At 42.7% G+C, this 13343-nt stretch overlaps 1 protein-coding gene across 1 annotated transcript in view; it reads left to right on the top strand.

Annotated features, from left to right (window-relative positions):
- LOC149462699 (uncharacterized) overlaps window positions 1–12984 on the top strand; it is a 197262-nt gene extending 184278 nt beyond the window's left edge. The window contains exons 10-11 of the mRNA XM_089676552.1: window positions 3219–3273; window positions 12357–12984. Coding sequence (XP_089532678.1) covers window positions 3219–3273; window positions 12357–12553 — 252 coding nt within the window. The 3' untranslated portion in view covers window positions 12554–12984. The remainder of the gene's footprint in view (window positions 1–3218; window positions 3274–12356) is intronic.
- Window positions 12985–13343: the final 359 nt, after the last annotated feature.

Genomic DNA, 13343 nt, shown 5'->3' with positions numbered 1-13343 from the left:
GGAAGAATCATGCCCCATTATTGGTGTCAGTGAGAGGAATAGTGCCCCATCATTGGTATCAGTGGGAGGAATAGTGTCCCATCATTGGTGTCAGTGGGAGGAATAGTGTCCCATCATTGGTGTCAGTGGGAGGAATAGTGCCCCATCATTGGTGTCAGTGAGAGGAATAGTGCCCCATCATTGGCATCAGTAGCAGGAATAGTGCCCTATCATTGATGTCAGTGGGAGGAATAGTGCCCCATCATTGGTGTCAGTGGGAGGAATAGCACCCCATCATTGGTGTCAGTGGGAGGAATAGCACCCCATCATTGGTGTCAGTGGGAGGAATAGGCCCCATCATTGGTATCAGTGGCAGGAATAGTGCCCCATCATTGGTATCAGTGGGAAGAATAGTGCCCCATCATTAGTGTCAGTGGGGGGAATAGTGCCCCATCTTTGGTGTCAGTGGGAGGAATAGTGCCCCGTCATTGGTGTCAGTGGGAGGAATAGTGCCCCATCATTGGTGTCAGTGGGAGGAATAGTGTCCCATCATTGGTGTCAGTGGGAGGAATAGTGCCCCATCATTGGTGTCAGTGGGAGGAATAGTGCCCCATCATTGGTATCAGTGGGGGGAATAGTGCCCCATCTTTGGTGTCAGTGGGAGAAATAGTGCTGCATCATTGGTGTCACTGGGAAGAATCGTGCCCCATCATTGGTGTCAGTGGGAGGAATAGTGCCCCATCATTGGTATCAGTGGGAGGAATAGTGTCCCATCATTGGTGTCAGTGGGAAGAATAGTGCCCCATCATTGGTGTCAGAGCGAGGAATCGTGCCCCAGCATTGGTGTCAGTGGGAGGAATAGCAACCCATCAATGGTATCAGTAGGGGGAATAGTGCCCCATCTTTGGTGTCAGTGGGAGGAATTGTGCCCCGTCTTTGGTGTCAGTGGGAGGAATAGTGCCCCGTCATTGGTGTCAGTGGGGGGAATAGTACCCCATCATTGGTGTCAGTGGGGGGAATAGTACCCCATCATTGGTGTCAGTGGGGGAAGAAATAGTGTTCCATCGTTGGTGTCAGTGGGGGGTGGAATAGTGCCCCATCGTTGGTGCCAGTGGGGGGGGGGGAATAGTGCCCCATCGATGGTGTCAGTGGGGGGGAGGAATAGTGCCCCATCGTTGGTGTCAGTGTGGGGGGGAGGAATAGTGCCTCATTGTTGGTGTCAGTGAGGGGGAGGAATAGTGCCCCATTGTTGGTGTCAGTGGGGGGGGGAATAGTGCCCCATCGTTGGTGTCAGTGGGGAGGAGGAATAGTGCCCCATCGTTGGTGTCAGTGGGGAGGAGGAATAGTGCCCCATAGTTTGTGTCAGTGGGGGGGAGGAATAGTGCCCCATTGTTGGTGTCAGTGGTGGGAGGAATAGTTCCCCATCGTTGGTGTCAGTGGGAGGAATAATGCCCCATTATTGGTATCAGTGGGAGGAATAGTGTCCCATCATTAGTGTCCGTGGGAGGAATAGTGCCCCGTCATTGGTGTCAGTGGGAGGAATAGTACCCCATCATTGGTCTCAGTGGGGGGAATAGTACCCCATCATTGGTGTCAGTGGGGGAAGGAATAGTGTTCCATCATTGGTGTCAGTGGGGGGTGGAATAGTGCCCCATCGTTAGTGTCAGTGGGGGGGGGGGAATAGTGCCCCATCGTTGGTGTCTGTGGGGGGAGGAATAGTGCCCCATCGTTGGTGTCAGTGGGGGGGAGGAATAGTGCCCCATCGTTGGTGTCAGTGGGGGGGGAGGAATAGTGCCCCATTGTTGGTGTCAGTGGGGGGGGGAGGAATAGTGCCTCATCGTTGGTGTCAGTGAGGGGGAGGAGGAATAGTGCCCCATGTTGGTGTCATAAGGTTCAAGTCGGTATTAATAACTGAACAGAGGTTCTAAATAGTGTTGCACCAATACCGGTATTTTCAGCACTTTCTCCAGCGGTTCTAATAGGGACTGAACTTTGGAATGGGGGTTCCACACTAAACTTCTTTTATGCCCGTCACCAGTTATGTCTGTTATGTGCAATACTGTTTCATTTTAACCCTTTCATTGAATAAACATTGCTTTTTTCCCCTCTCCCCTATTGCGGTGCAAGATGCCACATGTGATTCGGACAGGAATTGCACCACATTCCTGTTCAGGTCACAAGCGATTCTTTGCAGTGCAATTTGAGCCCATTCATTTTGTATGGGCTTAAGGTGTTACTAAACCCCGGACCCTGCATTCACTATACCTGGTCTCCCACAGTACAGAGAACATGGAAGTGCAATTATTTTAGTAAATATAAACTGCTAAATACCTTTTCTCATCAGCAGTTAGAGCAGTCGTTTGACATCTATTAGTGTTCAGCAGAGCACTGGTTAAAGCTTGTAGGAGGAATTTTCCTTCTGCTCTATGAGGATGCAAAACCCCTGACCTCTGTCTGGACAGTGCTGACTGGCTGACCCTTTGCCGATCACCTGCACGCTTACAAGAAAAAAAAAACCTCTTTAGCAATACATACTAAACTGAGCATGTGCAGATTTTATTGACTCGCATTCAACTCCCCTGGCAGAGAGGGTTAGGGCACAGGACACCCATGTACTTGGCAGTTGCCAGATGAAGGACAAATGGTACCTACAGTCTTCATAGAGAATATTTACACCAAACCGGCATTCTGTGAAATCAGCTCCTGACTGCAAGACACTTGTTGGCCCAGCTACAGTTCCTTAGGAAGAGGTCACCCACTTTAGTTGAGAACGAAGATTCCACCCAGCTTCTCAGGTTCCCCAAGTAGGCTGAAGGTCCTTCATGGTGCTTTAATTCCCTTGTTCAGTATACTAGGCCTCAAATCTGAGAGGATGCAACAGCCACCTACATCCCTCACTTCCCAAGATCACTCATGAGTTTTTTTTATACCGTCTCCCAGCCTGCACCTCTGACAGTAAGCTTCCAGTGATTAATCAGGAAGATATAAATGTTCATAACTGATTAGTGTGGCCTTACATACTATTGCTAGAGACAATCCCAGGCAGCAGGCAGAAGCAAAGAAAAGGCAGAACCCAGGAGAGACCCTGAGAAGCTGAACTACCAATCTAGGTCAGGCTAATTACAGCCTAGCAAATACTAACATTAATCAGACATTAGGTTTTAGGGTAAGGTGGCTACAGTAGGTTAATTGTAATTCATAGTAAGGTATGAATCACCAATATTTGTTTTTATTCTCAGGGTAGAAGCCATTCACCCTTGGACATAGATACATCATCACCTGTGAAAGACTTTGGTTAGTATGAAAATATTAGCTCATACTTTTCAAATATTTGCAGCTTTATTGAAGGGAAGAGTCCCTTGTGTGTCATTGCAAAAAAAAAAAAAATCTGGAAACAGCTGTAACAATTCCATACATTTGTCAAAATTAAAAAAAATGTTGGTTTTAAATACATTGTTGGTATCCATCTCAAACTTTTATGACCCACGTTTTTGGCACAGAGTTTAAGCTCACTTTGTGAGGCTTCATTCAAGTCATCTATTGGTATACAGTGAACAGGGCTGAGTAAAACCTGTTCTGTCCAGCAAAGCACACTTATACCTGTGTGAAGATATTGTTAAACAAACCTCTAGTCAGGTGACTATCAATATATGAACACTGATCTTTCAGCCCCTTCTAGAAGTGTATGTTCCTGTTAATTATTATGTTTAGTATAAAGTAGACTTACTGAATTTCACACATCAATAGGAAATGTCTAAGCATTAGCAAATTATATTTTTGAGTAAGAAAAAATCTGCATTCCTGAGCTCTCTAATGTGACGTAAAGCCTAGGCAAAATCACATGGTATCTGGCTACAAGTAGAATTGTTGGTGCTTCACATTTTCTGAAAAGCATGCACGAATGGAAGGAACGTCAACCCAAAGAATAAAAGAGTCCAGATTAATTAGTTTTACATAGTTAGTCTGGCTGAAAAAAGACCCAAGTTCATCCAGTTCAACCAAATAGTTTAGACTTCTTATTTTGATTTATCATGCAAATGAGTGGTTCCTGCCTCCCAAAACATGTTAGATTTTTTTTTTTAGTATAAACCAAAAATTAATTAGTAACCTTTTATCCTTTGGTCTGGCACACCTTCCATTAGTGCACACTTTTTTCTGGTAACCTAGTAGAATACCCACTGGAGGGTAGCCTTGTCTGTTGTGAGCAGCCTAACCTGAGCCAGTGAGCTTTCCGAATGTTTTTGTCCTCCCTCTAGGTTGTATAGACACATCAAAGTCCCAGCACCTCTTGGATGCTATTTTCTTAATTGCTGTTTTCTGAGAGGCAGATATGAAGGAAGATAAGATGGTAGGAAAATAGATTTGAAAGACGAATAGCCACATCATATTGCGATACAACATCATATTGCAATACAAAGCAGAAAAAATGCCTGTACATAAAATAAGCAAATTTGCCTGTCTATATATTTATATTATAAATATGTTTTTAACCACTTGAGCTCCTGAGGATTTACCCCCCTTAATGACCAGGACTCTTTTTGCTACTCGGCGTTGCACTAATTCAACTGATAATTGCGCGGTCATGCAATGCTGCACCTAAAGGAAATTTACGTCCTTTTCTTCACACAAAGAGAGCTTTCTTTCGGTGGTATTTGATCACCTGTGCGCTTTTTATTTTTCACGCTATAAACAAAAAAAGACCAAATATTTTGAAGAAAAACGATATTTTTTACTTTCAGCTATAAAAAATATATAGTAAACTCAAAGTTAGTTATAAATTTAGGCCAAAATGTATTCTGCTACATGTTTTTGGTAAAAAAAATCCCAATAAGTGTATATTGATTGCTTTGTGTGAAAGTTATAGCGTCTACAAGCTATGGTATAGATACTGCAATTTACGACATTTTTTGGTATACAGCGCTGCGCTAGTTTAATGGACAATTGCGCGGTCATGCAATACGGTACATAAATGAAATTTATGTCCTTTTTTTAACACAAATAGAGCATTCTTTTGGTGGTATTTGATCACCTGTGCACTTTTTATTTTTGGCGCTATAACCAGAAAAAGTTTTGAAGAAAAAAAAATTTTTTTGAAATAAACAATATTTTCTCATTTTGGTCATAAAAAATATCTAAAAAAAACTAAAATTTTGTCATAAATTTAGGCCAAAATGTATTCTGCTACATGTTTTTGGTTAAAAAATCCCAATAAATGTATATTGATAGCTTTTTGTGAAAGTTATAGCGTCTACAAACTATGGTATAGATCAGCAATGGGCAAACTACGGCCCACGGGCCGTATACGGCCCGGCGGACCTTTTAATCCGGCCCGCGGATGTGGCTGTCAGGATGTGTGTAGGCGGGGCAGCGTGACGAACGTGAGGGGAGGGGAGCTAGGCTCCTCTCACAGTCCGCCCTGAAGACTGGAACGGCGCGGAAACACGGTGAGAGGAACGCGCGGAGCAAAGGTAAGTGAATTGACACAGGGGGGACTTGGGGACTTAATATGGGGGATGAATTAATATGGGGAATGACTTACTATAGGGGGGATGAATTACTATAGGGGGGATGAATTACTATATGGGGGATGAATTACTATGGGGGATGAATTACTATATGGGGGATGAATTACTATATGGGGGATGAATTACTATGGGGGATGAATTACTATATGGGGAATGAATTACTATGGGGGATGAATTACTATATGGGGGATGAATTACTATGGGGGATGAATTACTATATGGGGGATGAATTACTATGGGGGATGAATTACTATATGGGGGATGAATTACTATATGGGTGTCAGGGCTCCCGGGTATGACCAGAGGTATGTGACTGACGCAGGGAAACGCAGACTTCAGATATGTTATAAACAATATAATTTATTAACACTAACAATACAAACATAAACGCAGTGCAATACTAAAACATAACACAGTGCAAACAAACCAAACCAACCACCCACAGATAACAGTACATACAATGCAAGCGTCGTCAGGCAGGCCGGGTCAATAACAATCGGGCAGGTAGGTACAGGGGGAGCAAGCGGAGAATGGTCGGGGTCACAAGCCAGGTTCAGCAGGTAGCGGGCAGCGTGGTACAGAGGGTCAGGCAGAGGGATGGTCAGGAACGAGCCGGGGTCAGAGCAGGAGAGGGTCAGCGTAATCAGAACAGGCAGAGTTTGGCAACAAGGAAACATACTAGCAGGAACACAGGAACAGGAACAAGAATGCAGGATTACAAGATACAGGGCCCAGGAAAAACACACACACCAAGGCAAAGACTGCAGGTCTGGCCATCACTTAAATACACCTGCATAAGCAGTTTCAGGTGTTTGGCTGACTGCAGGGTTGAGTCTCTGATTGCTGGGAGCACCCGCTGGCCAGCCCTGGTACTGCAGCCCACAAGGCAGGTGAGTCCCACCACTACTGGCAAGTCCATTCCTAACAATGGGGGATGAATTACTATGGGGGATGAATTACTATATGGGGGATGAATTACTATGGGGGATGAATTACTATATGGAGGATGAATTACTATGGGGGATGAATTACTATATGGGGGATGAATTACTATATGGGGGATGAATTACTATGGGGGATGAATTACTATATGGGGGATGAATTACTATGGGGGATGAATTACTATGGGGGATGAATTACTATATGGGGGATGAATTACTATGGGGGATGAATTACTATATGGGGGATGAATTACTATGGGGGATGAATTACTATATGGGGGATGAATTACTATATGGGGGATTATTTACTATGCTTACTATGGGGGAATATTACTATACTTACTATGGATGACACATACACATCATTCATCTACTCTTAGTCCGGCCCCCGGGTCCAATATATGAACCCATTGTGGCCCTCAAGTCAAAAAGTTTGCCCACCCCTCGTATAGATAATGGAATTTACGTAGCTTTTACTTTCTGGCTGCCCATCACATTTCTTGAGGTGCTAAAATACCAGGATAGTACAAACACCCTCAAATGACCCCTTTTCGGAAATTAGATACCCTAAGCTATCTGCTGAGAGGCATATTGAGTCCATGGAAGATTTTTATTTTTCCACAAGTTTCTGGAAAATGACAAACTTTTTTTTTTTTTTTTTACACGTAGTTGTCATTTAAATGATTTATTTCTCGCACAAGTCATGGGTATATGTGGAATTACACCCCAAAATACATTCTGCTACTTCTACTGAGTATGGGGATACCACATGTGTGAGACTTTTTGGGAGCCTAGCCACATACAGGAGCCTGAAATCCAATGACCACTTTGAAAGCCTGAAGGTGCGTAACTTCCTCATTACACTTCCTCACTACCTATCACAGTTTCGAAGGCCCTGACATGCCAGGATAGCCCCAACCCCCCCCCCCCAAATGACCCCTTTCTGGAAAGTAGACACCCCAAGGAATTTAAAAGAGGGATGATGAGTATTTTGCAGATCTCATTTTTTCTCACAAGGTTTTGAAATATAAAAAAAATAGAAAAAATATTTTTTTGTTTTTTTTCTTCATTTTCCAAAAACTTGTGGCAACAAATGAGATTTGCAAAATACTTATGGGGTTTTTATCAAATTCCTTGGGGCGTCTACTTTACAAAAAGAGGTGATTTGGGGGGGTTAGGTGCTATCCTGGCATTTCAGGGCCTCCGAAACTGTGATAGGTAGTCTGGAAGTGTAATGAGGAAATAAAGCCCTTTAAAAGCCTGAAGGTGCTTATTGGATTTTGGGGTCCTGTACTTGGCTAGACTGCCAAAAAGTCTCTCACATGTGGTACCCCCATACTTGGTAGAAGTTGCAGAATGTATTTTGGGGAGTAATTCCACATATAACCATGGCATGCGTGAGCAGTAAATCATTTAATTGACAATTTTGTGTAAAAAAAAAATATATATTTATTTTTGTCATTTTCCAAAAACTTGTGGTAAAAAAATAAATTCTTCTATTGATTCAACATTCCTCTCAGCAAATAGTTTGGGGTGACTACTTTCCAAAAAGGGGTCATTTTGGGGGGTGGGGGCGTTTTTTGTCCAGCATTAGAAGTTTACACACATCATTCACTCTTCTAACCACCTGAAGACCAAGCCTTTTTGTTCACATGAAAAAAATTAGTATTTTTTGCTAGGAAATTAATTTAAACCCCCAAACATTATATGTTTTTTTAAAGAAGACACCCTAGTAAATAAAATGATGGGTAATACAATTTTTTATGGCACATAGTACTCACGCAGCGATTTTTCAAAAGCAATTTTTAAAAAAAAAATACACTTTTTTTTATTTTTAATGCACAAAAACACAATATATTGGCCAATTGTTTGGTAAAATATAAAAGATAATGGTATGCCGTGTAAATAGATACCAAACATGACATGCTTTAAAACTGCGCATGCCCCGTGCAATGGTGACAAACTGCAAACATTTTTAATATCCATAGGCAACGCTTTAAAAGCCTTTAAAAGCTACCATTTTAGATTTACAGAGGAGGTCTAGTGTTAGAATTACTGCCCTTAATCTGACGTTCACAGCAATACCTCACATGCATGGTGCAACCGCTGTTTACATAACGGCACAGGGTCAAGGCTTGTGCACACAGGTGTGCGCGCATGGGAGGGGCAATTTTTTTATATTTTTTTATTTTTTTTTTATTATTTTTACATTGTACCTTTCATTTTTTTTTTATCACTTTTAATGCTATAACAGGGAATGCAAATAACCCCTATAACTTCAATGGGCATTGTCATATTCTTTTTTGAGAAATCTGGGGTCTATCAGACTCTAGATATCTCCGCTGCCCTTACATTATCTAATCAAACCAAAATCGGTGTGATCAGATGCTTTCCCAATTTACAAATGGCGCTGTTTATATCCTGTGAAACTGAAGTGATGAAATGCTTGTAGTTTCCGAATTCTTAGACTATAGAGATGATTGGCACCATTCTGGTCTCCAATCAGCTCTATGGTCAGCTGGCAGAAACATCGGCTGCATTCTCAGATTCCCTTGATGGCACAGGACTGCCCGAGAAGGCCGTGGAAGGCAGCGGGGGAGGGGGGACATCATCTCCCACTGCTTGTAAAAGCAATCTTGCAGCTAATTAGCCACTAGGATTTCTTTTACATGAAAGCCGATCACCGGCTGAAAAAAACGATACCAGGATGATGCCTGCAGCTGTAGGTATCATCCTGGTATAACCATTCAAATCCAGTGATGTACCAGTACATCGCTGGTCCTTGTTGGGTATATATGCTATGTTCTTTTTTTTTTGTATGCAGCCAGTGGACTGAATGAAAAAATGAGAAGAAATCTCAGCCAGAAAAAGTGTGTGGTATGCCCACCATTAGAATATACCGCCCTGCATCCACCCACTTCTTATGGTGGGCACACATTAGGTCACACTTTGCCACAAGCGCCAGTTCCAAGATTGAATCGATGTCTAAATAGTGGCACGCTTGTATAAAAATTGTCCACGTATAAGTGGTACCCCATATGGAGAAATGATGACCCCAAGTCCCAAACTATGTTGCCACTGCTCCCCATGTAGTCTGGGCATCAGGGCGGGCTCCACGTGACTATCTTTCCTTCGTAAATCCGAAACTTATAAGTATAGCCTGTTGTCCTCTCACAGGTCTTCTACCCATATCTGGCACGCTTGCTGGGGAGAAATTGTTTGAATGCAAGGCGGCCAGAAAAATTAATAAGGGACAGATGTTTTGCTGGGGAGTATAGACATCTGCAAATTTGAGGTTAAGGTGATTTGCGAGGGGCTGAATTTTGCGGAGCAGGTCAAATTTAGGGTTACCCCGAGGATGACAGAGTGTATTGTCGCTGAAATGCATAAAACACATTATAGTCTCATATCTATGCCTGGCCATGGCAGCAGAGAACACGGCATATGATGAATCGGGTCTGCGGACCAATACAACCGCAATTAATTTCTTTTAGTAATGCCCATGTTGAAGGTTAGGCCCCAAAAAAATGTAAATTTGAAAACCGTAATGAGTTTCCATGCGAATGGTCTGGCAAGATTTGAATTTGGGTTGGCAGCAATAAATTGTTGTGCATATAAACTGCTTTGATCCACAATCAACGCATACAGATATTCCGTGAAAAACAGCTCCAAAAATCAAGGAGGTATGTGAAAGACCAGGATGTACTAGACCGCTGGTACTCTTCAGTTCACCAAAAGGTAGAGCGGCACTAGTACTGGCACTCTGCTGCATATGAGAGACATCAAAATTTACTGGCAAGTGCTAACAGAGATCAGGCCTGATTCTGCCAACACTGCGGTTTTGTGTGCAATGTATCAAGTGACAGTGACCTACTGACACTGCACTTGCTGGGGGAGAAGTGGGGGGTAAGCGTAGGGGCTGCACGCAAGTGCTGGCAGGTGCCGGGGCTGATCCCGCTAACGCTGCGTACGCTATACTAATGTGAACGCTGGTATAGTGCTGACCTGATCAAAGATATTGACCCGTTCAGACACTATACTAGCAATGGAGGCTTATTGTACATGAGCGTGCTCCTGGCAATCAAGGGGTTAAATGTGATGACTGGTGTACTGACAGGCAATCTGACGCTATCTGGGAGGGGTGTGAAAACCACGGGAGCGCGGGGTGTAATTTTGCGTACCCATGCCACCCTGTAGCAGTATTTCTGCTGTAGAGTGGTCAGGAAGCGGTTACAGAAGAGGTTTGTGTTACAGCGCTGCGTTACTTTAACTGACAATTGCGCGGTCATGCAACACTGCACCCAAATTAAATTTACATCCTTTTTTTTCCCCACAAATTGAGCTTTCTTTCGGTGGTATTTGATCGCCTGTGCGGTTTAAATTTTTTGCGCTATAAAAAAAAAGGCTGACAATTTTGAGAAAAAAAACAATATTTTGGACTTTTTGCTATAAAACATGTCCAGTAAAAAAAATTAAAAAATCAAATTTTGTCACAAAGTTCATCCAAAATGCATTCTGCGACATGTCTCTGCTAAAAAAAAATCCCAATACGTGTAAATTAATTGGTTTACATGAAAGTTATAGCGTTTACAAATGGCAGGAAAGATACTGGGATTTTTAATTTTTTTTATACTAATAATGGCGGCGATCAGCGACATATGGCGGCGATCAGCGACTTATGGCAGGACTGCGGGACTGCGGTGGACATTTTGACACTGGGAGGGAACTGACTTGGGGTCACTGACATCCCCAGTGACACCAATACAGTGATCAGTGAAAAAAAAAAGCCACTGACACTGTACTAATGGCACTGGGGAGGAAGGGGTTAACATTTTTAGTGTCAACTGTGTGAGGGGAGTGTTTTACTAGGGGGCGGGGGTGTATGCTGGACGGGGACAGGCTGATCGAGAGAGAAAAACTCTTCTCTCCCTCTTCAGCTTGTCATGAGCTGACAGGCAACTGACAGATAGCAGGGCTGTGTATAAACAATGCAGCCCTGCTCTCTGTCAGCGATCACCACTAATCACAGGGAAACAGCCGTAATGACCGGCCGTGACCCGGCGGCGGAGACCCGCTGCTGACAGCCGCGGGACAGGTAGGGCGGGCGGGCGCCCCCTACCTGTTTTGCAAAAACACGTTTTAAAACGTGGTTTTGCCCAGCCATGCCGCTCTGCAACCGTTTTTATGCAGTGGCTGGGGCTGAAGAAGTTAAAGCATTAGATGATATCCATTAAATTGATTTTGTTCATATGTATATCTAAGAATCGTTAAACAGACCATAGTTACCATATAGGATAAATGCAATTGTAACAATGATTGGAGAGTAACTGAAACAATGCCTTTGAGCTGTCTCTGTGAAATTCTGAAAAATTCAAAATGATCCCTTTGCACGCTGCTATACACCCTTACATATTTCTAGCAAACTGTTGCATAAAAAAACAAGGATTTTTTGGTTGCAATACATGTACATGTTCAAGTTGGCCAACTGTGTCAAAGTAATCATACTCTGGCCAGTTCAGACTCAAGTCTGGTCAATGACCTGCAGTATGCAATAGAAGGTGAAATATTTGTGCTCAAATCCAAATAGCTTATATATATGACACATCTGGTGCTAAATTGCTTTGACCATGTTAATGCTGAAAATATAAATTAACACTAAAAAGGATTTTTGGTTCACATTAATTGCAATATGTGTTGAAACTGGCCAACTATATCTGCCAAAGTAATCCGTCTCTGGCCAGTCTCTATTTTGTGCTTCAAAATGCCAAATACCTAGTTGCTTATAGCATACTTTAGTGGACATTTGGTTTGGCGGTTTGCAGCAAAGAGTAGGGACTGGCAGAGGGAATCATTTTTACTTGCTGATATGTACTGTATACATATATATATATATATATATTATGTTTTCCAGAAAGCATATTTGGTGGAACGGAAGGAGATGAAAACTTTGCATTTCCATTCACCTCAAAGCCCTCACAGACTTCAGACGAAGACAAAGATACTTTTGAGTTTAGGCTGCCCTTTGGGCAAGATATGAGACATTTCAAAGACTTTTCACTGAAGGAACCTGAACAATCACAAAGTAAAATGACATTCACCTTCTTTTAGAGTAAATTTGTATTGTCTTCTATGGGTTGATTTGTTAATATACATGTTGCATACAGTTATTCTCATAGAGCAGTTTAGGGTTAAATACTTTAGATCAGTGTGCACATAATCCGAACTACTGGCTTGGGTGCCATTGGGGTGCTCAAATACATTTTAGTGTGGCTCACAGAAGTTTCTCTGCAGGTGTTCAGTAGCTATGTAGCTGAACCTTTCCTACATTATAAATTTCCAGTGAACACAAGCATAAGTTATTTGAATGAATAGAGATTAATAAATCGTTTAAAGTGGTTGTGTACTGTAGTGTAATGACAGACTACACTAACACAGCTTCTCTAGCCTTTCTGAGATAAACTGCACTAACAAGCCCCCATCCCAGTCACTTACTTATATATTGTAAGGTCAGCCATGGTCTGCTTTTTGTTTTCATACTCTCCATCAGGGCTTTTTTTCTCAGAGGAAAGGTGGTGGAACTCCCCCACCCAAACCTGGCCACGCCCCCATCAAACCCTAGGACCACCCCTTTAGAGAACAGGAATGCAAGTAAAATTTGGGAGGGGCTTCCGATGACATCATTTCCCGTACATACCATATAAGGGAAATGATGTCATCGGACCCCCGGCTGCCTCTTGCATGATCTGCATGAAACACATGCATAGATATAAAATGACTAATGTACTGACACCAGAAACACATGCATAGATATAAAATGAATACCGTACTGACACCAGAAACACACGCATAGATATAAAATCAGTACCGTACTGACACCAGAAACACATGCATAGATATA

This window comes from Staurois parvus, unplaced genomic scaffold, assembly GCF_062004578.1.
Source record: "Staurois parvus isolate SC_StPar_1 unplaced genomic scaffold, SC_StPar_1.0 ptg000171l, whole genome shotgun sequence".
NCBI lineage: Eukaryota > Metazoa > Chordata > Amphibia > Anura > Ranidae > Staurois > Staurois parvus.
This window is presented reverse-complemented; position numbering and strand designations above follow the sequence as displayed.